Consider the following 27,801-nt stretch of genomic DNA (forward strand, 5'->3'; position numbering starts at 1 on the left):
TCCTTTTAACGAGCAAAAGGGGCTTGTAAGGTTTTAAGATGTTTAACATAAAATTGAAACCAGAGACCATACGTGAGCCAAGAATCGTTATTATCATTGTCATCGTCGTCGTCGTCTTTATTATTATTATATACGGATCGAACCCAATAATAAGTATATAAAAGAATACAATAGTAAATGTCTACGATAAGAAAAGTAGAAGAAAGAAATAGAAAGAAGAAAGATATTATTAAGGAATATATCACATAAGAGGATATTGTACAGCTTCATTTTAAGAGTGGATAAGCGTCCGGAGAATAGCCGATATTTCCAACGTATCGATTTGCTAATTTAGTAATTCTACTTAACGGATCCCGGAAACCATCCCGTGTTTAGGTGGTCGACGGCAACGACGTCCATCTCTTACCAATACGTATGTGCGGTGCATACAGGTTTATTTATAGCGAAAGAGACGCGGAGTTGATTTTATCCTTAACAGTTTTAAATAAAAGAAGAGGGTCTGCTATAATTCTGCGGTTCTCGAAAGTAGACGGACGAATGCTATTCGAAACTGAAAAAAAAAGTGATCAGTTCTACGTAGATATGTATAAGTATATACGCGTATCTTTAGGAGCGTTCCTGTGATACCGTTACGATCGATAATCATCGACGAGAACATTCGAAGAAAGTAGCGGCAGCCGAAATGGTTGCGAGGTAGTCGCTGGAAAGCTCGACGACCGATTTTTGAGACGCAAGATATCGCGGTTCCGTTAAAATCTCGAAAAGGCGAGAAACCTCGAATGAATCTCTCGCTGCAAAGTAGCGTCAAATTAATGAGTTACCGAGAGACGAGTTTCTGCTCGGCGAAACATAAGGGGACAGAGCGTGAATGAGAGAGATAGGGGGAAATGAAGAGGTTGGATCGCAGAGCGGAGGCTAGGTAAAAGATGGAAAGGAAGTTCCATCATACGCTAATTAATTAACTGGTAGAATGAAACGGGTCGTAGGGCAAAAATCCATTTTGCTGAACAAACTTTTTCCCTTTGCGATCAGTGGCAAACACGTAATCATCGTGTTGCTTATCCATAATTACTCGTAAAACCGAGTAATTAACTTCACACGAAAAGTATTTTTTACTTCTCGATTTTTCCTTCGATGGTCGGAATCGCAGAAAATCGATCGGCACGTATCGCTAATTCCTGTCAGGGTCTTGCGCGACGGATGAAAAGCAGCATCGTAGGAAGAACTAATTCGAATTTGATAAGACAGGCAAGGAGGGAGAGAGAGAGAGAGAGAGAGAGGGAGAGAGAGGAAGAAAGAAAAATCGTAAATGACCGGTGGCGGAGAAAAGTGGAGGAATAACACGACGGCGCACTCTCGAAAGTCAGCCCTTCCGAGTCATCGTAGGAAATTGGATCGTTATCGGACGTACACGGAACAGCAGCGATGACGCGAGGGAAATGAAATTAAAAGAAGGCGTTACGTTAATTACAGAATTTTTGGCAGTGCGTAACAATGCGCGAAAATACTCAGCAAGAAGAATGGTCATGGTTGAAGAGCACGTGATCATCTCGAGCTTAGCTCCGACGAAGAGCAGCGTATTGCAGGCGACTGGATGATAGGACGCGCACGGTTTCCTCGATATTCGCGATTTGCACCAGACTACCGTTTACTTTTTTCTCTTATTCTCGGCAATCGGCTCGTACGAGTTAAAGCGGTAGCGATGAAATTGTTGGATCGTGGAACAACGCGTTTGAAGCGGTGCCAGCTATTTATATCGCTCTCGTACGTATACATATATATGCAACATTACCGATAGTAAACCCGAGGTATGCACGCTTTGGATCGAGATGCGCATGGCCAGTCTGTGTGCGAGTTACAATCGCAAAAAAGAAATTTCAAAAAAGGCGATACTCTCGTACGCAAAACGAAGCGCACTCACTCTTTTATCCGTTGATTCGTTGTAGAATTGGAACGATCGTTTTTCAAGAGGCTGACGAGGTGACCGATTCGTGACCGTGAGATATTTATCAGGAAAAGTCGAATTCGCGTTTATTAGATCGTAGTGAATTAGCGATTGTCAATGACCGCAGCAAGAGACGAGGTTTATCGGTACCGACATCAAACATAGTAGATATGTATGTACAACGATATCGTTTATCGGGGCCAGGAAATCTAGATACGAACGCGTACGCAAGATAAAAGCGACACTGTGCGTGATATCCTGGGTGCAAAATATAAACGAGGTCGTTGATCCATGATCGGATCATTTCACCATTTATGTATCAGTTGCCACGGCGGTGATCATCAGCGGCAATTTCGGTGCAGCGGTGATATCCTTTCGAGTTATCATTAAATCTCCATCGTTTCGGTCGCACTCGATGTTCGACTGCGGTTAGGTGGCGCGGATAACTCTGTAGCTCGATCCTATCTGATTCATACGCGGTTGCGTCCAGCCAAAAGTCTGGTAGATCGCTCCGCGATCGCTGTCTTCATCGACGCCCCTTCAAACAGATATTAATCCTATTATATTCGAAAATTATTCTTCGTATCGTGATCCAGGACGAGGATGGTTTCCCGATAGAAGATAACGGATAATATCGCTACATCGAATAGGCTACTACTGGTTTCGTCAGCCAGAGGCTAGACGTAGTAGTCGAGGAACGGTATGCGGTTAGGCCGCGGTGATTACTCGATCATTGTGTCCGACAGTGGTCATCGTACGGATATAGTCAGACGATCCGACGAAATGGGCAGCGATTTCACGGAACTCGAAATATTCTATCGACGGACCGATTACGATCGATATTCGATAGGCCGATGTAGCGTCTGATACGCGGAGCGTCGAAAAATCGGGGAACGATTTAAGGTATCGTTTGAATGGAGCTGTCCGTCCGCTAGTCGACGTTTCATAGACGAGAAACAGCTTCGTGAACTGTTCTTTCTTCGAAAGGGAAAAAGGGCGGCAGTGTTTGAGAGAAACGGGGAAAAATAGGGAACATGGGACATTGGCGTTTTTAGTTAAACGCCAGTGAACGGCGTGATAAGTGTTAATCGCGAAGCGGACAGTCCGTAACAATAGGCCGTAATAACGGATGGTACGGTTTGCCGGCTCGTTCGTCGCATTCCACGTACGAGAAGTCCGCAGCAACGGTGTGTGTTGTGTAACACAGCATGGACAATGGTGCGATAATTCGAGCCGGTGAAACGTGCATCCGACCTGTCACGACACGCGTAACGTCGTACACGTAAGTCGACCACAATGCCAGCACGAAAACAGGTCAATCGACTTCTCGATCGAGAACGTTTCAACGCGTTGCGTTGTGACGTCTCGTCTGGCTAAACGTCATCTCGTGGTTACGCGTCTGCCGAGTTTTTCTATTTCCGACGCGAAATTCCGTTCGACGCGTTTATCCGTTCGTTTCGACATTACCGTTCTGTATAAACGATCGTGTTTCTCTACTAATCTTAGGACGGAATAACGCAAAAGTACGACGACCAAGCCGAAATGACGGATGGAAGAAGCACGATACGTGATAGGGAGAGTGTTAGTTTGCTGGGAAATACGTAATCGGACGGTCGAGGTTGGAAGGGCGAAGAGGTTGCGGTTGAACCAAGCGCGTAACGATACTCGACGGAGCAGCACCTGACGTCAGCACGATCGGTACTTCCGTCGGACGGGTAGAGGCCGAAAACCGTTCGCAGGTGTGCGTCCGTACTTGCAAAGTTTGCCGCACAATCCGGCAATTCATCGTGAGAAGTAATTAAAGTTTGTATGTGAGTTTGATGATCCTTGCTCTGTTTCGCGTTGTCTCGTGTTTGTGCATGTACGAATACGATCGATTAAGCGATCGCAACGGTGTAGACGGCGATATTCATCGATTGTTAAGTCGAAGACTGCTTTCGCGCCATCGAACGAGGTCCATCGCTGAATCGTTACCTGGTTCTCGATCGGACGAGAATTCGGCCGAATTAGAATTAGAACGGTCAGGTTGCGATTACGGAAAACTGTTTAGGGACAACAGGAATGTCAGCGAAAAGTTTCGCATGGCTTAACGAAAGAAGAAGGTTCACGCGACGGTGATTGGTAGAAAGGAACGGGGGCGATCGGTGAGACGAAGGAGGTCGAGCGAGCACGGTAAGGAAGACAAATGGAAAGGAAAACGAGTAAGCCGGTGGGTAAGCGAACGTTGAACGAGAAACGTGAACGAGGAGGAGAAGGTGAAGGATGGAAGGCAGTTTAATAGCGACGGCAGCGTAATATCACGTCGTGCGCGTTTAAGGGATCGCATCAGACCATGCGTTTGTGTCCGTGTCAACGATCCTACACGGTTAAACGGAAATGCCAAGTGGCGCACTCTCGTTAGCCGATGCGTCTGACGGCGAGTGTACGATTACACTGGTTATGACGTTTGATCTTCGGACGAGGGTTCCTCGAGTTTCTCGAGTTCCACTAGCGTTTCGTCGACGCGTCGCCGCGTCGCCGCTCGCAGCCGGCTCTTCTCGCACGCGTATCGCTCTTACACTCGCGCTAGACGTGCACACGTTCCGAGTTTGATGATTCGCGCGGCTCGGTCCGTGTTTCGAACAGTGCTCCGGCAATTAACTTTTTCTCTGATTATACCGGTATATTTTTGCACCGTAGAAGTCCACAGCTGGGAGAAAAGCATTACGTTTCTGAATGCGAAAGTAGCCTCTTTTTAATCCTGGCACGTGTTTAATAAGCGCGGTATTATCCGTTATCAGCTGGGCAGGTGGTTGACGTTGCTGCTCGGAATAACTCGTTTCCTGCTGGACGTAAAAATCTTAAAAAGTTGTTGCTATAACGACCACGGCTTTTCGCTTTATCGTTACTTCTGTCCAGCACGAAAAGACGCGCGTCCGACTAGAACGCGATATATCTCGTCACAAAAATTATGAGAACGCCGGAATGACTTAATCTTGCGCGATCTAACGACCGCGGAAGAGCAAAGACTAACGACTCGCAACGTTTCAATCTCCGCCCGTTTTCAAACGGCGTCGAGGTTGCCAGCTTGGAAATAATGCCGTAATAATTCGGATACTTTCTAATTAAGCTGTTCGTTTGAATTTGCATTTCATAAGCGACGTTCATTTACCTCACGAGGGTGGAACACATTAATTAGTGACAAGCCTTGATGCGAGTGTATATCGCGCAGACGGTGCTATTCGTAGCTCCGATGGTACTCGCGTATCCTGTATAACTCCATTTATGCATGTACACACAGCTGTACCAATGCATGGATAACAAGGAGATTGATCGACAGCCATCTTGAAACTCGTACTATCCGCCGGAGGAAGCAAGCCGTGCAACGTTATTGCCTCCTCGAGCCTCGGAAAGGAGCGTATATCATTGATCCTTCCTTTCTCGCGAAGTATCGCAAAGTCTGGGAACAAAACGATCGGAAATTCTATCTCTCTCAAACTAATTAGCGATGCTCTATCGGAATGGAGCGTGCGTGTCTCGTAAATCGTCTCTATAGGAATTTCTTGCGACGTACTCATATCCTCGTAAACCGAATACGAATTCGTATGAATTTCATTTCGATTCCGTCTGTAGTGCATGGCATGGCATCCACAAACCGTGTCTCATCCTGCGCCAAATTTATTCCGCTCGTATTTCTTGAAATTTCCTGTTCATCGTTGCCACCCGCGACAGAAATTAAATATTAATATTGAATTTCGCTCTCTTGACTGTCGAATATCAGCGCCGGCTTCAGCTTCGGAGAAAGACATTTCGAAAGTTTTTATCACGCGTACGAGTAGCGGTACGAGTAGCAAGTATACGAACGGAGCGGTTGAACGGTTCGCAGGGAGAATAAAAAGCAGTTTCTGCCGGCTTTATGTATTCTTCTCGCTGTGAAATAAGACTTTTTATGAGACGCGATAATGCCAAGCCGGAAAGCTAGTACGTATTACGTTGCTGGTCGTTCCGAAGGAACGTCGTTCGCGCCTCTGTTCTGAGTCGTCAGATATTGTTTAGTGCTCGATCGCGCTACGTTTCAGTTGGAAATTACCGTTTTGCCGGTCAAGCGACCGCAATTCCACCTAGAATTTCGTAATAGCGCTAAACAAACAAAGAAACCTTTTTCCTCCGGTTTTATCGAAATTCTGACTTCCGCACGCGGAATATCATCGAAACGGATTTCCAGGAAAAAACCGTGTAGAAAAGAAACAAGTACGCATTAAATTACGCAGAGATGGAAGCGTGGAAAATGCGGGCTCGAACGTGTGCGCGATCCTGGAAAGCGATGGCGCATCTTCCGGCACTCGTTACCAAAGAGGTATACCTGTTATCCTCGTTTTATGGGACTCTCCATAAAGACGATATTTACGAGGATGGAATCGGTGGCCGATGGTACTAGCATATAAAGAATGGAAGACAAAGGTGATTCGTGGCTTAACGAAATCCCAGTTTCGTTTTGGTCTTGCGCGTGCCGGATCGCTGGGAAATCCCCGGCTAGGCGACTTCGCGATCATGGAAATTGCGGCGAATCCGCGTTGTTTCACGTAATCGGCAAAAATCTATCTTTCTATCAAAAAGCTTAAACCACGTCGGGAGAAGAAAATTTTTCAACGATGCCTTGAGTTCTACCATCGGAATATGTATCGGATTCGCGATCCGAGCGAGAAACAATTTTCTACGGAGCATCGCGATCACGAAGTGGCATAGCAACGATAGTATTACTGAAAATATTGCAAACAGAGGGGCGCGGAGATTTGAACGATATCTCTCGTAAATAACAATGATGGCTTACCTGTAGAGAGGCTCGCCGCTGTCCTCTTTAAACCACAGTACCATAGAGACGGCGTCGTTGGGCTCACGGGGTTGTATATTACAGGGCAAAGTTGCTTTCTGCCCAGCCACTCCCTGTATCGACTCCATGGGTACTGTAACACACAGTGACAACGCGTTGAAACCTTTCCGTCGCGCGTTCGAGTTTCGAACGACTTCAACGAACAATTATTAATTACAGCGCGAATTCAAAAAGGACGCGATTACTTCAGAAAGAGATAGATGTGAATGCGAAAACACGGATGCGGTAGAGAACGTTAGCGGAGAGTGCACGGAGATGGCGAAAGGAGTAAGAGAAATGATTCGAAGTTGGGACCAGAACAGAAACGACTCGCGCGAACGAAAGTTTCAGTAATAATGCTTTTATGCGAGGAAACTCGTAATTAATTCTGGTTAGCTTTCTCTTTTTTTTTCTTTTTGTTCGCGAAACGAAACGTATCGACGTTTCGTTTAAAAACCTTTTATCGGGACCGCCGGGAACGAGCCTCGAGCACCTTCGAAATTAAGAATTATGGCGAGCTTGAAGTTATGGATATTTTCCACGAAAAAGGAAAATTCTCCGTGATCCATTACTACGGAATGGAAAGTATCGACGGTTACGTTAATAGGGTGGAAATAATTTATCGGTTTCACGTATTCGGTCTTTACCATATTCGAGACGGCTAACGTTATGTTTCTCGCGACTCATGAAATATACTTTAACACTCGGCTAGAAATTGCACGTGCACGTACGATTCATTAAATCTCTTTTGGCGTTAAACCGACGGCGAAAAATCGCGTGTGAAATAAATTATTTTTTAAATCGTGAAATATTTCGTACGCGAACGGGTGAACGAGATCGCAACGTTTGCTCCGTAAGCAAACCAAATCCGATACTGAAATGTTCGTTTCTTTGCGAGCGAAAACATTTTCAGCCTGTGCAGATGTAAATAAGCCACCGAACTGACCCGAGAAAAAGAGATGAAACAAAAGGGGTATAAATGTCGGACGTGCGTTAAATATAAGTGCGTTAATATATGGCGATACGATAGCCGTACATGTGGGTACAGCGTACGTTGATATACACAAGACACAGAACGTACAGGTATATACCTATTTCGATGGACGAAAAGTACGCGAGCAATAAATAAACGTTGGTCCCGGGTAAAGCAAATCGGTTGTCGGTGGATCGACGCAAAGTGGGTACTTAAGTACGGTTCACGACACTCACTGTTCCGTCCCTCGTTCGTACCGACGACGAGCACTTCCGGTAATAATGCAGATTTTTATCGAGTAACTTGGTCCCGCCGTCGTTGCCGTCAAGGTTCATGAATAATCCTTCCGTATTCGGTTTTTGAACGGCTTTTCGAGCTTCCCGAGCTTTTCAAGCGTTTCGAGTTTTTCGAGCTTTTCGGGCTTTTCGAGTTTTTCGAGCTTCCCGAGCTTTTTGAGCTTTTCGAGCTTCCCGAGCTTCTCGAGAAGGTTTACCTTCGACTGAAACGCGTCAGGTTTCCGTGCGTTCTTCCTCTCTAAGCTCGTAATTATCCACGCGCATTAATCGCTCAAATGCGAATCGTAAGTTAACGTCGATGACTCGCCAATATCTGTTGGGTTGGCAACTAAGTGATTGCGAATTTTGTCATTAGGTGCTAATGACAATCACCTAGTTGCCAATCGAATATGATCGGCCTCCTAAGTAAATCCTGCCTCACAAGGAATCCTCGTTGCCGTGTTATTTATCGAAATGCATCATGCCGCTGCTATTCTTTCATCGGAATCACGTAACATTCGTGTATCTTCTTGATCGCATCGGAACGAACGCGATCATGGAACAAAAGATACGAACGAAATGGAGCCGAGTCGTTGAAATCTTCCGATGCGATACGAATTCCGCGGGAGTATTCTCTTGCGGTCGCGTAAAATGAGTTTCGCGAGAAAATGACGACATCACCGTGGAGTTTGTCGGTGAAATTCATTTAAGTCGATGTCGCCTTGGTACTCGTCGTCGTATCGCGCGACGGGAGGACGTTCCGACTCTCTATGCGTTTGGCGCGGAAACACGTATTGCATTTACGTCCGCATTACAACGACTTTCTGCTAGTAAGTACGTGCTTCCGCAAATCGTTACGCGGTAATGTCGAAGTTCGTTTTATCCGCTGTAATCGGGAAAGAAGCACCACGGCATTAGCTCTTTGATCAATCAATTACGTTAGAAAAATGTACGCTCTGAAAATTGGAAAATGTCGTCGAAATTGTTTCATAGATCGTTAACCGTTTAAACGCGCGTACGATCGAGGGTCGATCGTTTGCGAGTAACGTGGACTATATCGCGAATGCCTTTATATGGGACCTTCTAACTCTCGCTTATCGATGAAACGCGCGTCCATTGCATGCATAGCGTACGTACATATGTATGTATCATATGTATATTTCGTTCGATTATATTTGTTAAACGGACTCATCAATTTAAAGTATGCAATAATGGAGAGGCTGATTAATTAGGAATTTCTGTCTGTTTCGTGTTCGTTGCTGGCCAGCATAACGAGAACTAATTAATGTAGATCGAAAACTATTAGGTAAAGCAATGTCGTATTGTGTACTGGGACTTTTGCCGACTCGGAATTTAATTTAAATTCTTTAGAAAACAATGATGTCGCGCGGCACTGTCAAGCGGTCATATAATAAAGCGAGTCTGCTTGTGACACTTCTGTTGATGAGTATAATTACTGCGACGCTAAACTCGGACCAGAATTTTGAGGCAACCTGTTCCCCTCTCCGTTCACTTCGTCCACCCTTTCCTCCCCTCGGTACCCAATCTGTCCTGTATTCAGTAAATTTTTGCTACGCGATTTCCTTCCTTTCAGTTTCACGGCAATTTAGCGTAACTAAAGTCGTGTTTCGGTCAATTTGCGTTAGTCGGATTAGAAACCGTTTTATTTTCTATTCCATGAACGACCACGGAAAATATCGCTTCCTCCGAAAGTACGAGCCAGAAGTTCTATGGCTGAGACGAGGCGATATCGCGCGAATTTTGGCTTTTTTTGTCGGTAGAAGAGTGTCGTCAAGGTGCGAGCAGAAGAGGCGGCATGCGGCTGCGCGGCAATGTAATGCTTTTTGCGCGGGAGAACGACGACAGTCGATCCTTTCGGCCGGAAGTAATTTGGATGGCAAAGGAAAAGAAGGCTGAGATATAAACGAGAAATCGTTTCCAAGGCGAAATTCCGTATTTAGCAAATACCTTCTACTCAGCAGCGAGGTTGGCCAAAAAGAATAGGCCAAGCAGAATATCTTTCTGCTTCTTTATGTCCGGTCGCCGAGATGGAATACCGGGCTGGCGGAAAACGGGTCGTAAAGGTTTCGGTGCAGCTGGCTCGCCATACATTATGAGCCTTTATTCCGCAGGAAAGGAAAATGGAACGGTCGAGGGGAAGTGAAAGTTTTGAAAGATGGCTACAAGGAAACCCTAGCGCCGTAAACGATGAATCGGTTCAACAAACATTCGTATAAAGAGTATGTAGGACTATGGACGGCTAGCAGTGGCGAATACCGTTCGATAGTTCTAAAGCAGCGGGTCCTTCTTAATGAGGGATGCGGAACCTTTTGAAAGAAAAGTAGTAAAAGGTAATCGACCATGATTCGAATCGCGAAGAACGAAAGAACGAACCGAGTGGTACGAGTCAACGTTAGCGGAGAAGGAAATTAAAACATCGATACTCGACAAACACGGTGAACGCTCAAGAGTCGAAGATAAACTTTCCCTTTGAACAAACTCGGGTAAAAAAGAAAAATATTACTTTGCGAGCAAAATATCTTGTATTGTATCGTGGAATTTCGAACAACGTTAGCTTGGTTATATAATAATTACCGTGGAAAATGAGTATTTGTTTGGATTCTTTCCGGAAAATCGACCTGCTTTGCCAGCGAAAAAGCTTACGCAATTCTTTTGTACCATTTTAACCATGAGCAGGTATTATGCGCGACGAATCTTCGCTCGAGCGTTGAAGCATTTCGCCAGCTATAAAATGTACCAGAACGCACAGCATATTTTCACGCTCGGATGGTAAATGGGACAGCCTGTTGCGATCCCGTTTAAGCCAAATGTAAGTAGCGTTAAATAATAGTGAGAAACGTATCGCTGAAAATGACGAGATCTTCTTTTCGCGCAGCATCTTCGGAAAAGGTAGTCGAAAGTAACGGCGAAGCGGGTATGGGTTTTTGATCGGTCGCAAAGTTAGGAGGTCCTTTGTCTTTTTTCTGACGCATCTGGTTCTAAGCGTAGGTGTACGGTATCGAGATAACAACGACCTTTCACACGACTCGATGGTTCGTTTAGCGAAAAATGCGGGTACGTGATTTACGTGGCGCGTTGGAGGAAACGGGAGCAGGTTGAAAATCCGAAATTTTCGTTTCAGGAAAGAGAATAGTCTTGAAGCCCCATCGCTTTGATACTTTGGAAACGCGTCAAACAGCAGGAGAATTACGAGGACAATGGCGGATGGTGATCATTGTGGATAGTGGCGTGTTCTCGTGGAACGGAGAACGAAGCCGACGGCCGAGTAATTCGCAAACAATCGTATGCGGCTAATGTTACCACGTGCTCACCTTTTAACCGCGTTACGCGACTTCAATTTGCTACATACGCTAGAGGGACGTTGATTTTACACGGATCGAAATCTGCACAAAGTGCACCCGTAAAGCGTTGCGTGTACACAAACTCGCTGTTTACATTCAAGTTTACGACATGGTCCTGTAAACGTTACATGCTTGGAGTATACGCGGCTTAATTTTATAACGTTGTTTATAGTGGAAAGTGCTCGTATTCTTTTTTCGGGCACGGATCAATTTCGCTTTCGTTTTAATCGCTCGTGATTTACGAACGCACGTTACGTACACATTTGACAAAGAATCGAGTAATTGTGATCGAACCGCATCGATAAATCTATCGCTTTCCTGCTTAATCTTGATTTGTCCGCGAATAAAAAAAGAAAAAACTATGCTTGTACGTTGGCGCGACGACAGCCTCGATGAGAAATGTCTCACGAGCGAACGTCAAATCCATCGACAAACGAGATGTTGGCCGCTCGCCAGAGCTGCTTGCCGTTCGAATGTTCCCGCCCAGTTCGCTGTTTACTAACTGGCTGGTTTACAGGATAAAGAATAACGAAAGCCACTTACGGTTTCGTGATTTCCTACGGCTCTAAACGCAACCCGCGACCTGTGGAACTAAACGAGATATCCGGTCACGCGATGTCGCTCTTTGTCACCACCTTTGAGATTTGCTGCGATCTCCACGCAAACTTAAGTGCTATTAAAATGGAAGTTCGTCTTTGCTTTGTTATCGACTCGTCATCGTTTCTCTCCGTTCCGTTTCATTTTTTCGCCGCGTCGCCTCCCAGTCGACTCGTTCCACTTTTTTCTTTTAGTAACCGTGACTCGAGCAAAGAGAAAAAGGCGTGTACATTTCCGAGATTGGTTATAAAGAACAAACAGAAAGGAATCGATGTAATTGACGTAGGAACGAAGACTTCCCCAAGAAGCCCGCCGTCCCGTTTCCAACAGAGAAATTGTATTCGCGAAAATGGCAAAGATCACGGCACCGAGTGCATTATTCAGTTTGAAATCGAAAGCGCTCTATCTCTTCTTTCGTTCTTTCTTTCATCTTTCTTCCATTGACCTCCGCTCTTTTCTCCTTTCTCCGTTTCCGTATCCTCGGCTCCCTTTCTAGGTATCCGAACTGCCCCGTTTTTGTTCTTTCTCGAGAGACGCGGTTCGTCTTAAAATCATATCGGAATGGAACTCTCGTGCCACGACTTTTTTCCCTCCAGAAACCTCTTACCGCGATTTACGGTGTCTGGCCTGTCTCGACCCGTTACTACTGCAACTCGACGACGATACTTCCTCGTCTTACCTTCAATTTATTCTTCTACGTTTCTAAGGCTACGAGATAACGTCCGTGGTTGCGATTTAACTACTTTCCCGTCGGTGTTACGTTCTTGTTTATTACAGAATATAATAACGTACGGTATCGAACGATATCGGAATACCGTTAGAATAATTCATAGGGTTACGATAGCACAGATCGTTGGTAAGGGTTATTGCGTACGCACATTATCCATGCGCCAGAAACTCTGTTACGCGAATGAAAATTTGGCCAACAGCGAGACCGATGCTCGGTTTTCAAATATCTTCTTTTTTCCCCGATATATTCGGTCTGGATTCAGATTCCTGTCCTCGTTTCACCCGAAACGAACGTAAATCACAGGACGGTGATTAAACACAACGCGATTGTAATTATTCATCCGTACAGTATGATTAGTTGGTTCGAAAATGTAATTGACCGAGCGTATTCATGGCGTTAACGAAAAAGTATCGATGTAATAAGCAGATTTTCATTAACACTGATGCACATAACGCTGTAAGCGTAGTAGCCGACTGTCAAAGCTTCTATCCGATCGTTTCGTGCTTGTTGTTTGTACTGGACGTTTCTCTTCGAACGAAAAATACGCGACGTACGTATTCTTGGCAGGAGAAGAAAGCAATTGAGACCGAGCTATTGAAAAAGCCACTAATTCGAAGGTTTCACGGGAATCGTGGAACGAAGGGATGCTGGTTCCGGTGGTAATCGAGGCGAGATATCCGTGGACGGAGCTAGACGTTGTCGTTAGAGCAAAGGTCGTAACCGTTGTAGGCAGGGTGCATCGAACCCTTATCGGAAGTGGCATCCATCCGATGCATTTGCCGTATATGCTAGTAGCTAGACGATTTAGCCGCCGGGGTAAACATCGATGCTGTATTCAGCAGGATTCGTGGATCGACGAAGAGGACGTCGTAGGGGATCCGGTGGTCGGTGTGTCCGGTCAGTGTAGCTGCAGAAGCAGAGCAGAATGCGGATTTTGCGTTCAGAGGATGGAAAACCGTGCGTCTCGATGCGTACAGAGGAGTGGCGCGGTGATCGTGGTTGGAAATCGGTTACCGTGCTAATTGACTGCGGATTATCGGACCCGACGTCGACATCCACGTCGTTAACCGGTATACCTTGGAGCGGACGACGCTGCTTCACCGTTCTCGATGCCCGATTCGATTCTCCGAGCATCAGACTCGTCGTAATTGAGATCGATTATCGATGGACGATGTCGTTTTTAAAGGACCGGTGCAGAAGGAACGATGCGAGATAAAAGAGGAGGGGGAGAAGAGAGAACGAGTGTTTTTACGAGTTTCCTAGAAATTCGCTAATACCAAAGATATTTAATCTACGATTAAGAGACGTAAGCGCAACGAATTTCGGCAAAGACGTCGGATAAACGTAATCAAAGCGTTGTGCGATCGCGGCGCGTTTTAAGATCGGCGCGACGCTACCAGTATCGTGTTGATTCTGGAGAATCGCGAAGAAATTGGTTGAATAAAAGAAGAAGCAAAGATAAATTTAGAAAAATGTCTTGCTCCTTGTACTCCCGATTAATTAAAATTTCAACCGCCTCGAGGGAATTCATCGGTCAACCTACGTCACTTTTCTCTTCTACCATTTTCAACTGGTCCACTTTGTAAGCGTCTTGTTTTACGGCTGATAAGCGCGCTTCTTTGCGAAAACGTTAACTACATAATATTATAACGCGGCTACGAGCTCCTACGTCTCATCCAGCCTTCCTTCTCGAGGTTAAATTCCGCTTTCGATCTTTTTGCTTTAATTATTCTAAATTGGATAAATGCCCGCTTAAAATTCATTCAACGACCCATGTTCCTCGGTACGAGGGTTGGCATAGCCTAAGTACGTTGCCGTAAAGTACGTACTTTCAAACGTTATAGGGAACAAACGGAGAACGCGAATGGATAGATTCGGTTGCGTGAACGAACGAATTGACGATACGTAGAAAGAAACGTAATTATCGTGAAACATAGGTTAATTGGAAATATTCGAAACGGACGTACGTTTGGATGAAAAGTTGCGTGGATATGGGAAAAATAGGACGCGTTAATCCGCTATGTATGTTTGGAATAACAGCGTTTAAAACGAAATTAGCAATTAGAGCGTGTGACAGAACAAGAGTTGGAAAGCTGTTTGAATTTTGGACGATAACGTGAGCAAAACTGTCGGTATACGCGTTTCAGCGAATTCGCAGTTGATGCAAATGACTGGTATTCGACGTAGTATATAGAAAGTGAGAAGCGTAAGGAAAACGAAGTTTTCAATAGCGTAACAAGTTTTACTTTAAGTCGGGTCGGTTTTGCCTTTCGGTAGAAATACGGCAGTGTTCTCGTTATTATGGCGCGTTTATGGAAATTTCGCGCAACGTCTATGCCAAGATAATCTACGTTAACGAAAGAAATTACGATACCTCGTTTCGCCAAAAATATCGAATAAAAGCTTCGAGTTTTATCAATACGCAAAGTCAGGAACGCTTTGACTGGGCCGCGCTAACGAACACCATACGCACGGAGTATAAGGGACGTAAGGATAACACGATTTGGAAAATTCGAGATACAGGATGCGAAAACTGACGGCAGAAAACCAATCTCCTAGAATATTTGGTTCGCTCACGAGTGCAACTTGATTAATTACTAACTAGTTTACTTCCTTTGATCAACTGCGTCGTCATTACTCTCGAATTCGCATTTTGGTTACGCGTAACTTGCGCGCCGTAACTTACAAACCACGTTTCCAGCTGGTTCTATGGTAAAGTTGGTCGACGTTACCAAGAAAGTATAAAACGAAACGAAATGAAACGAAATGAAACGAAATCTCCTCTGCGATGAATTGACCAGTTTTCGAAAGAGAAAGAATCACCACGTCTATTGCGCTACAAACACTAGAATTATAATTTCGATACCGTATCGAGCGACCGACAGCTATGCACATATTTACTCTATTTACGCATGTTCGCGTAATATTAGTGGCTGATGATTACAATCATTATTTAATAACGGCTTTTCATTGACCAAAGGATTTTGTGATATCAACCGCAGATGTGCGGTTCCTATACAAAACGTAACCATACAGCTGCGCGTAATTTCCTGTTTGAAATCGTAAAGATACGCCGCGTGATTATCGTTCTTCGAAGAGAGTACGTACAATGGAAATTAAAGTTCAAATTTTTCCTCCAAATGGTAAAAACAATTACTTTTTAAAACACGCGCGCAATATATAAAACCGAAATTTCGCTCGTGGGCTTTTGATTATAGTTAGATTTCCGTTGCAGTTTTAAAAATTGGTCGTTACGTTTAAACGCAATTGTTCTGAAAATAAGGGAAAAATATTAGCCAGAGAAAGAACGCGGCCACAGCGTCGCGGTTAAATCCGAAATTCTAATAGCGCGCAGGTTTTAATATCATCCTTCCTTTGGAACCTTTAATGAAACATTATTAAACTCAGCAATGTATGTCCCTTAGAGGTAACAATACAAGGAAAATCGATACAGCTAAATGTGTGGCGCATACATGTTTTCGTTTGATTACGATCGAAAGATCTTGCATCGCCGGCATTGCTCCAACATCCAATCGCACACGTGTTACGCTTGCATTAATACAAGAAGAAGGAGAAAGAAAGAGGAAAGGAATAAGAGAAACGAACTTTTGAACGTCTTTCGTCGAGGCTGTCGTAGAAACGAAAGGCACGCGAACGATTTGCAGAAACGGAAATTGATCTTTTTCATACGAAACGATCTTGCCGAATTCATCTAGCTACGGTGCAACACATTTTCTGGGAAACCGGGTCAGTGGTGTACATCGATCCTGGCTTAAGTGCTTGATTTTAGTTATAAGAGGATACGACCATATTGTTCGACATACGAATAGGTTGTGATACAACGTTCGCACGCGTAAAAAATTCAGTATAATTTTTGTACAAATCTTTTGTCGGTTCGGTAAGAAAGAAAGAAGGAAAGAGAGAGAGAGAGAGAGTGAGAGAGGGCGGAGGAGAGGGGAAGAAGAGGAAGAGCGAATTGTTCGAACGAAGCAGGATCGGAAAGTCGTTCTCATCGGTCCGATACTGTGGATAGGGCGCGTGTAAATTTCATCGGGGATTACATGTACCGTGAGAATGCGGAATCCTCTTAATACACCCCTGTGAGTAGTACGTAATTAGGTAATTATTATTTCACGTTCATTTCGAGGTTCGTGTCGCAGAGAAGCTTAGCATGCTGTAGCGAAATATCGGCTCTTGGGACAGTTCTCCCTTATCGACTTGCTGCCTTTAACATGGCCAACAGGATAATTAACGAGGACAAATTAAAATTTAGCGAGTGACAAATTTCGTTCGATTAAGTGGGTTACGGGCGGCTGTTTCGAATATCATGTTAATATCCGGTTCGCGAACGAAAGTAGTACCTCCCGTTCAATTTAGGTTTTCCTCTGGTAGCGCGTTAAGTTCGAAGAACTTGCACCGAACGCGGATGTAAAAGAAACTCGAAGGGATGACAGCTGGTTTTGGAGGGGGTAAAGCTTCGACGGCTGTAGTACGCGCGTTCGTTTCACTTGGACGCTTCTTGTTCGTTCGCGATGGTTAACAAGCTTAGTTTAAACACTCGTTAGAGCGGCTTGATCGTTGTTTCGTGTAACCAGCTGAGTCTCGCGATACGCTGCCTCCGCGCTAGCAAGAAGAGGCGCTCGTGGCTGAAAGCAGCTTATATCCGAAATGAGTACGTAGTTCGCCGAACACACTCCATAATGGTTTAAAATCTCGCCAACTGATATATCGCTCGTTTCTTCTAAAAACCTAGACCAGCAAATTCGAATCTGCAACGTCTTCTGCCGCGACGTCAAAATTTGCTAAATTAACGCACATCTTTACAAGGATACTTGAGAGACGTGTCCGAAGATATACATAAAAATATGTGTTCCATGCGCGATCAATTTCTAATAGTTGGAAAATGGGCATTAGAAAATCGGACGGAGATTCGTTGCTGAACGTCCTAGCGAGAAGGTATCGATTGCCCGGGGCGGTGGAAAATTACCGGCATTAATCTCGGAACCTTTAATTAGGAAGGACCGTGACAAACGTAGGAAATTTTTATCTAAACTCTCTCTATTTGGGCGTCCCTTTGGGAAGGTAATTTTTCCGCGATATTTCGCTACTTTTTTTCCCCCCCTTGCACCAAACTCTTCTCGGCGAACGAGCACCCTCCACCCTTTGAAAGGATACTTAAAGGTATATTTACCGTAGATTTTTCTACCATCTCTCGTCTAAGCGTTCCAGGGACAAAGTGTAAGACCTTTAAATGCGTCGGTCCGCGTTACTTTCCCCGTTGCTCTTTTTATCTGTTTAAAAAGGTTAAGAGAAACAATGTTTTACGCGAGGAAACGAGCTTTTATCCTCTGCTGGTAGATTACATGGAAAATTTCGATCGCTGCTTCGATATATTTATCCCGGAATCGATTTTTAACCGCGCACTCATGCCTCGAATTTACGCGTTACTCTCGTTTGTTTGCGAAGACTGAAATCCAATAACCATGGAAGCAGATTGCGTTCCAATATACCCGAGTCTACTAAAAAGTCTCTCAGATCCTAGAATTCTTTGTTGAGTCCACTAAAGAAAATACTTTAGTAAACTCGTAAACTCGTTAGCGTAGCCAATACCGACGCGGAAATTTTAGAAATCAAAGGACGCTGTTGAGGAACCGACACGTTCGGTGCCTCGCTCACACTCTTTTCCAAAGGATAGCCGACAAGTTACAACGTTCCGAATCGTTCGTTGTACACGTTGCACCGATACTTGTCGATAAACAAAATTCAAGCCTTGGAGAAACCGAGCCTTCCTTGCGAATTGCTGTTTGAAAAGTAAGATGTCCGAGCAGAAAGAGGAAGAAACACGGGGAAATTTAATCGGTTCGTCGATGAAGCGATAAAATTTCCCGACGCTCGGACCGACGAGAAAACGTTCTTTCCAATTCGTTAATATCCAGAGTGCTTCGTTTAATTGGCTCAAAGTTCGTTTTATAAAATCTACCAACACACTTTGGGTCTTTGTTAATCAACGAGGCTACGGATAACCGAGAAATTCATCTCGACCAACCTTTCAGAATATTCTAATTATCGGAGGCATCTTCCTATCTATGTAGATTCCCCGGCAACAGGGGCATTGTTTAAATAGCGTGCGCTAATGTATCGAATCGATGCTCGCTGTTTTCCGAGGTAGGAGTTAGACAGGCAAAGCCATTGTCCAACCAACGGAAATCCAAATTTCGGAAACTAATCCCGGACAGACGCGAATGTCCGTGGGTTTCGGTTTTCAACGAGATTAACAGGGAGCAAGTTCATGGAAACCGGCTCGTAGATCGTGTAGGGTGTAGAGCAAACTGTGTAGTTTCGTTGGCCTCGGTTCAACGACAGAGTTAACTCGATCCTTAACTCTTAACCCTAATATTTAACCATCTAGGGAAACGCGTTTTGGTCGAAACCTCTTTTCGAGACGCGGTTACTATCGAGCATCGCGGAGCAACTAGCGGCTAGAGGGGACGGGCGAGTAGTCGAGTATCTCGTCGACTGGAGAAGGCAGTACGCCCACGCTCGTGTCGGAGGTAAAGGGCGATCGTGTTTGGGAGGTGGCACGAAAGCGAGTCGAAGTCGTCCCGACGCGACGTGACGGTAGGTTCCGCGATCGACGAACTGTATCCTCTCAACGAGAAGAGTGGAATCACAGTTTTACCCGGCACATGTGCATCGTCCTATTCTGGTAACACGTGCCTCGTTGCAGCTCACGTTCCGCACGTGCGTCCGGGTCAAAGAAACGTAGATCCGTGGGGACTCTAGTCCCCAGGTAACGATGGTAAACCAGGCCGTGGGATCCTTCTGATTTCCATATCGTAATTAATTTCTCATTTAGCCGGTGCACCGCATTAATTATATGTCCCACAGCGACGCTCCGACCATACATATCTAATTAGTTTGGTTTCATCCAGGACTTATAAAGTGCACGCTCTATAGACCCTGACTAATCTGTTAAATCCCCGTTGCAAACTCTCACAATTCAGCGGCCCTCTTACCACGTGCTTTCTCCTTGCTCCTCTCACGATCGCAGAACCTTAACGTTTGCCTTACAAGGATCGACGAGAGTCTCTGTGAATCTAAACCTAATCCTCCCAATTTTCGTCGCCTACGATATACTCGATCGTTTTGGAGAAAACACATTTTGCTGGCCGAGCGAAGCCAACGATTTCACACGCGTATCGGAAAAAGTTGTGGATATGAGGAGTTCCGGTGGGTTCAGTCTCGAGATACGTATCCATTACACATTAATTTTGATACCTTGCCGGCTGTACGGAAATGCGCAAATAAATTAGAGAAAAAGTTTCACGCTGTAATTTGTGCGAGTAGTTTCTCTATTCCCCGGTAACGTACCCTCTGTTCGTTTGCCACGATGCAGTGGCACGATGAGTAGAAGAGAACATCGTCCAGCCGAAGCACGTTCATGCAACCATTTTAACAAATTGTTTTTCTTGCTGCACGAGAGTGGTACGTACGTATATATGTCGGTACACGTATAAGAGAGACATTGTAAGCATTATTTCGGAGTTTCGTTTGGCAAATCGAAAATACGGGTACACATTTACGAATCAAGTACCGTGGTTTTCTTTAAAGTGGCAACGATACGTTTACTCGACAGCCGACGTTCCCGTTTTATGTGTTCCGGACGCAAAACAACTCGAAATAAAACTAAAGAAGAGTAAGAAAAGTACTTACTCGGATGATCTGGTTCGGTGTTGTTCGCATCTTCTTGCATGGACGTAGTTTTTTTCGACTGTGCGTTGGCAAAGGTCGATAGCTCGATGCACGTCACTGCGATCAATATCCACAGCATACTGATGAGCGTCTCTTGACAATTTCACCCTCGAACCATCCTAACGACGTTTACGTCTTGTACTTCGAGCGAGGCTCGCGGGATCTCAGACGCTCTTGTCTATCAACAAAATACCATAAAGTTATTTAGACGTTGCCAGTCGACGGAGATTGGTCTTTACGACGATCTCGACTAACGCGAGAGAATAGATACTTTTTACAGAAAGATAATCGTTCTCTTTCCAGGTTACAGATAGGAATCGGGTCAGTGACGTGTCGTCGCTTTTTTACAGCGCGACTTTTATCGAGAAGTAGATCGGCTGAAACAATCGGCACGATAGAATTCCGATAAACATTCTCATGAGTAACAAGCTAGGATTGGTACATAGCGCAACGGCACCGGTATGGCATGGCAACCATCGGCACGACAGGACATTGAAACATGCGTTTTAAGGCCCGATGCAGACGAACGACCTTTTATCGCTGTGTCCTCGCTGCGTCATATGTCTGTCTTCGTTGTTTTTAGCTGAAACTGTCTCTTTTAATGGGAAAACAAAGAAAGACGTATGATCGCAATGGAATCGCGCTGTAAAACGTCGTTTGTGTGCATTCAGCCTAAACGAGACCGTTCGCACTATTCGTCAGCGATTAATACGCGACGTTAACGTCGCGTGACGATCCGTGTCGTGTAGTATAAATTATACATCGGCCTTAAAGCCAGAGATCTAAAACGCTGTTGAAATTAATAACGACGCGGTTACCGACGCGATTTCGATGAGAATCGGAACGTGGCAACGAAGAAAATAATCGAATTGAATTTCTTCCGGCTGGTTAACCATCGACTGCTTCTCATCATCGACGTTGGAAGATTTGATCAAAGATTCGTTTTTAGTCGTCGACTTCTTCCAGATCGTTATCTGATTCAACGTTGACCGTTTTCGTGTTTGCTCGGTAAATGCGAATGGAATATCCCATTGGACTATTTTTGACGATCTGAAATCGTAGCTAGAACTTCTGTCGGTAACGATGCTCGTGCTCCGTTTGACTCTGAGAATGTTGCTAGTAAACGAAACTCCTTTTCCTCCCACGTTTATCATCTTCCGCGATCGAATAACACAGTTCGTTCGAATAACTTCGTTCTTCCTTCGAAGTGGTATCGCAACTAACGCACATCGTACGTGCATATAACATCGTCACTTCGCGCCGTTGGCACTATTCGTTGAAATCACATTCGAAGATGATACCAAATAATAAGCGATTTCTATTTTTTTCTTTTTTATCTTTCACGCCTTTCCTTTGACTGAATCAATTTTTTCCCCTTTAGTCGGTTGCTTGGAAGAGCAAAAATTGCGCTTACCGCGATTCTTTCTGGCGAAAAGGAGATCTAGATCGATACCGACACTAGTTTATAAAGATTGGTTTTATCGCCGATATGTTGCCACACGAACGATCGTATAAAGAGAGCCACCACGCAGAAGGTAATATCGAGCTATGAGCTGCGGACGCTTTGAACGACGCTCACCCACGCGATCGAGATTTAAAGCTACGTAAACATATTCGCGAGCAAATAGATCGTAAACGGTTGGAGAATTTCTGAAACACTCGAGTTTATGATTTACGAAGCGATAGTTTAAATCGTGGCACGCGTTCGCCAACGAAACGGGAAGGACGACGAACAACCGGTGTGTCGGCTCGAATTCGATTTCCGTGATCGGCATTATCGGTGTACTGCTGCCGTTGCTGCCGCTGCTGCTGTTGCTACCGCCATCGTTTGGCCGACATTACGGAACACGTTCACTGTCTACGACACTTTGTAAGTACTTTTTACTCGTCCACCCTTTCTCCCGGGATGCTTCGGGGAAACGTAAGAGAAGAGAAACGTGGCTGTGTTGGTATCACCAATGGAAAGAGGAGTTGTCTTTCTGATGTGTTCCACATCGGACGCACGAAGTTACTTCTCTCTACTTCCGAGCTGAACTATCGTACACCAAATACGTGACTCGGGATCTGTCCACTGGAAATGCATGTTCGACAAAATAGGGAGACTTTATTGTCCACTTGATTCGTGTTACGATTCCAGCTCGAACTTTCTCGAGAAACACGCTACCTCTTCTTTTCGTAAACTTCTTTCCCAGATATCGTTTCGCGTTCGATCGTGACTACGATATGTCGCGTCGTTCAATCGCTTGAATAATAATTTACGTCTCTTCGCAAAGCTGTTAAGTGACCACTGTCGAGCTCGAATACGAAAAAGAAGTCGTGGAATAGATGCTGTAGAATTTCTGAAGGTTCGTCGATGCGACGTCAAAGAGGCGACGATTATCCGAGTTAACGCCTTTAAGGCGGGGCTAATTTTCTCGGGGCCGATCCAAAAGAAACGTTTCGATTTAGGAGCGCGAACGTAACGAATTTGTCTTTAATCTCGTTTAGAAAATCTCAAGAAAAACCGACAGCGCTGGACTTCGCCCTCCTAACGATCGGTTCTCGTTTTCTAACGAAGCGTCCGACTCGACGTAACGAGGGAGTTTTGCGAAAGCTGAGAAATTAACGTTCGAAAGAGTCGTCGAAGCTGTTGTCGCGTCGCCAGTGTTTTCGACGTCAATGGAATACTATAGAAATTATTCGTAAACAACTCGGTCAGTTGTTTATGACGATTTAGCGAGGGCGAGGTCTATGCGAACTATCGTAAATTATAATGGAGAGCTTAATTCGCTCGAGTACATATAGACTACATACTGCGTTTTTCTTTGGGTGAACCTTGGTTGTACGACGAGAACCGTGCAACGCAGCATATTTCGGAAGTTTAAAATAGGCAGTTACTTGTACTTTCGTTCATCAAGCGCACTCCATTCTCCAAGTTTGCCACCATAAAGCCATTCCCGAAGAGACCCCGTTTTAAGAGTCAAACTTCTTTCCCGTGCAATTTTGTGCTCCGTTCTTACCATGCTCATACTTACGTCGTGCAAAACGCGTATTCGACAAACTTGCTTTATTAATACTTTTACATAGACGCGAAGTTTGCGTAACCTCAACCTCGACTCGTGACAAGCAAAAGAGAAATTAGTTGCAATTTTGTACCGACAACGTAACGAGTAACGTTGTTGGGAGAAAACAGGAACGAGGAAAGATGTAGACGCGAAGCGAAGCGCGTATTACGTAACGATATCGTTAAAGGATCGTCTTATATTTTTCGCGAAATCTGTGCCCGAGCAGGACCATTCCGATAGATAGCGGACAAAGAGAAAGTCGGGGGAAACGTAGGTATCAGAGCGATTCGACGAACGACGAACAAGTGGTACGATGATTGTCGCTTCGCGCATCGCCGACCGAAACGTATTATTTTTTATCGACCAGCGACCGACGAATCTCTCACTGCGTTCATTGGCAACACCCACGCTGCGCAATCGACGCAAACAAAAATAGAAATAAAATCGAGCAAGCGTAATTCGCGATATCGTTTCTGTCCTGCTCGTTGACAAGGATCCAGCGCAGTACTGATAAATGGTCGACATTCGTCAACGTTTCAAAAAAAAAAAAAAAAAAAAAAAGAAAGACCAACTGCCTCCGGCGACGAGAAATCGAAGGGATTCAAAAATTATCAGAAATACGGGGTTCGATTTTAACGAACTATACGTATAGCCTCTGGAAGGATGTAGTGTCGCACGCATCATGCTAAAGCGAGTACATAGTTGGTTTCATTTGGTTCACGATCGGAGGGAAAGGTAGCGCGCAATCCGATGTAGATATCTTTGATCTTTTTATTGTGTCGCTTTGATCGGAATAAATAACAGGTTCGCCTCTGATTCGACGATCGCGTCGTATCCAGCGGCAGCTACACGGTGGGATAATATGAAATACAGGTCAGCCGGCACGTTATCGTGAATCTTCCTCGTTTACCTTGTCGATTTTACTAAACATTTCTGCAGTCAAATCGATGCGTTATCGGGAATGGAATTTGTAATATAAGCTACGGAGCCGCGGGCAAATTTATCGTTCGATAAACCGTCGCTCGACGTTCCACGAGGAAATTATAGCGGGAACAACGGCCTCGCAGAATGTTTCGGAGAAACTAAACGTCGGCTTACCCGGGTCACGGTGGTAATCCTTCGACTTTCTTTCCCAACGGAGCCACGTTATTTATATTCCGAGCGTTGCACGGCTGTTTGCACACTTTTCACAACATCGTCTTGAAGAAATTCTCTCAGGGTGAATTCAAGTCCTGGCCAAAGTACGCCGGGAACACGTGCTACTATCTGCTGTCATCGGTTGTCCGAAGGCCACTTGCTCGCGTTACTCAGTCACTCGAAACTCCGATCGACATCTCTATTCCCTGCCGTTTTCGAGTTCCTGTCGTACTCTCGCGCACTACTTCCATCGATCCTCGCGATGATTTCGTCCACAACTTTGTTCCGTCGTCTTCCCGATAACGTGAAAAACTTCACCAAGGACCAACAAACTTGGACATCGCGCGTTCACTTGCAACGATCGGCATCCACGTAAACAAAAAATCTAACGATCACCGAATTTCCGTTGTTACCTTTAAGCGAAAATAATATACCGACTCGTGGCAGGCATTCGAAAAGGAAACGACCAAGAGCCCGATAGTCGATGAGTTTGTACCCAAACGGTGGGACGCGGACCGAGTTCGTAATCGCGATACGTCGAATAGACCGATCGAAGGAAACGTTGAAACCTCCCTCGCGAAAAACGAAGCGCGCGTCTCGAGCTCCGCGATGACACTGGATGCTGCCAATGAGCTTTCGCGCACGGATACCATTCTCGTTCCAACCTGCGCCCCAAACTCACCCTACCGCCGCTCTCCCCGTTCTTCACCCCCTTCCCACTCCGTCTCTCCACCCCATCTCTCCAACCACCACCCCCTTCGCCCGGCAAGTCTCTAGCGTACGTCCAGACCTGTACCCACACAACCCACTTTTCCAACACCCCCGCTTCGTGCAAGCTCGATAATCTTCGTGCGAGCTCGCAACCTCCGTTCCAGAGATAAAGAGAAGACCGTGAGCGAGAGTCAGACGAGAGGACTGGACACGGAGAGGGGATGACGGGATAGCCAAGACACGGGGAGATTGGGAAAACGTGCTTTTCCATTCACCGTTCCGGGCAAGAACGTCGAAAAAGCGCGCGATATACGAGCGCGGGATGCTACAAAGTCAATATTAATGAGCCTGAGACTCGATACTGTGGCTCTTTCGCGCGGTAATTAATTAACCGATATTGATTGCATCGCGCTGATCAGACTTAATGGGGCTGCGAATTAGAAGCGAGAACTTTCTTTCTCGAAAAAAAAGTCATCCGAATACGTTTACGTATACATTTATCAAGTAGCAGGATTATTCGAGATTCCTTGGGATTCAACGGCGCATCGTTACGGCGATCGATCAGTTTCGTCTCGTCGTTGCTTTTTCGATGCGAATCAGAATCGTTCATACCTTACGGTTTATATCGGATATGTTACGTTACGCGTTACGTAGATGTTGCGATCTAATTTCGTTGATTCGCATATATAACGAACCGAGGTAAAAGTATGTGGACGAACGACATCTAGTAACTGGTAACGAGGCGATGTGTAAATAGCTTAATGCGTGTTAAATGGGTAGGGTACGAACGGGCGTCAATTCGTCATGAAAACGAGGTGATTTTTTATCGCAAACATTTTTCGTCGGTCGTATTAGCGGTGTAATTGCTTGATGCGTACCATGTAACAATGTTAATCTGTAACCCCTGAAACGCTATAACATCCGCTAATAAGTTTTAAAAATGTTGTCGGTTTTGGAATGAATATCGCGTCCAACAGAATTTACCTCGTTATGTTCAAACAGAGAAACGTTTCCAGCTTTGCTCGAACGGCATATTAGTATGCTAATAAATGCGAGAAAATCGCTATAAACGAGCAGTCGGTGCATCGAACGCGTCAAAAGCTCCCCTTTCATGCGGAAGAATCGCAAAATTGCACGCGTAGGTTTCGTATTCGTCGTTCGTTAACGGTTTTGCTGTTCTCTTCTTTATTTGAATCCTTAGTTACCTACGAACGTCCAACAATTGGTATCGTAAGTTAACGTTTAAGAAGGCGAAGTTCATCGAAGCTGGTAAGCAGATATTTGTCACCATGAATGGAAATATCCATGTACCCTACCGTGTTGGGTAAGTCTATCGTCGAGTTTGCAATTTAACGGAACCGGAATTCCGGTCACGATTTTGAAATAAACCGATCAGCAATGTGATTCGTGCAGTTTCAGTGTTCATCGGATCAACGGGGAAAGTTCATTCGCGGCTCGAAACATCGTTTTGTAAATACGTACGTACATGTATCTGCGGCCATCCGAAAATTATCTTTCCAAACGTCTTGACACCGAGCCAACCTAATTATCGCGATATTTGAAGTTCGATATCCGTTTGATCGAACGGTATAATTATAGATGTGTGGCGGAAGCACGTGGCAACAGTTGGTAATAATTACGTAGGTTTATCGCGTTTCTGATCAGATTCGTATATACGCGAATAATGCTTTATATTAGAGAAGGACAGCTCACATTGCGTTATCTTAGTTTTTTCAGTAAAACGTTAGGAACGAATATTAAAACGGATGGAATTTAATATTTCTATTAAAATGAAAAGGATGAAAATTAGTATTTTTATTAAAAGAGTCACGACGTAAAACGAAGCTTTCCACGACGGAAGAGATGTTGAACAAGCTAATCCGCTGAGAAAGAAGCACGCTTTGAAACCAGTCCCATGCTATTTATCGTAACGCACAGGAGAACTCGCTAGCGGTATTACGATCGCGTAGAATTTTGCGCTGAGTCCATGGGCCAGGCATTATAATTTGCGTGAAATGGGAAGTTTATTTGCAAAATTTCGTGAAATTCGTTTCATCGAAACTGAAAAAACGGAAAACGTCCTGAATATTTGCATTAAATCAAAATGATAATCCCGTTGCATGCCGCATCAGGAAAATGTGAAGCAAATTTATGCGGAATCGAAGGCGTTGCATACGTTCGAACGTTTCAAATTCGAGAAAGGATTCGTGAAAGCGGAAATGTTTGCTGGCATGGCCCTCGCGATGCAAAAATTCCCACGGAATAACCTTCCCATCGTGATGCAGTGCACATTTGCAATTTTTAAGGTACGAAAAAGCGGCATAGAATTATCGAGAGTTATAAATATTTCCAGAAAACGTCGTGACACGCGCATTTATATTATTGGCTGTGTGCTTCGTTTATGAAAAGCAACGGAAGAAGAGAAC

The 27,801-nt window shown here is 44.8% G+C and overlaps 1 protein-coding gene across 1 annotated transcript in view; it reads right to left on the bottom strand.

The window, feature by feature from the left end:
- The window catches only part of LOC117154464 (nephrin), a 99,730-nt gene extending 74,512 nt beyond the window's left edge, over nucleotides 1-25,218 (bottom strand). Inside the window, exons 1-3 of the mRNA XM_033329483.2 lie at nucleotides 24,626-25,218; nucleotides 20,445-20,661; nucleotides 6,756-6,888 (exon numbers count right to left, since the gene is read on the bottom strand). Of these exons, the coding sequence (XP_033185374.1) occupies nucleotides 6,756-6,888; nucleotides 20,445-20,562 (251 nt within the window). The 5' untranslated portion in view covers nucleotides 20,563-20,661; nucleotides 24,626-25,218. The remainder of the gene's footprint in view (nucleotides 1-6,755; nucleotides 6,889-20,444; nucleotides 20,662-24,625) is intronic.
- Between the last annotated feature and the right edge of the window lie 2,583 nt (nucleotides 25,219-27,801).

This window comes from Bombus vancouverensis, chromosome 14, assembly GCF_051014615.1.
Source record: "Bombus vancouverensis nearcticus chromosome 14, iyBomVanc1_principal, whole genome shotgun sequence".
Lineage (NCBI taxonomy): Eukaryota > Metazoa > Arthropoda > Insecta > Hymenoptera > Apidae > Bombus > Bombus vancouverensis.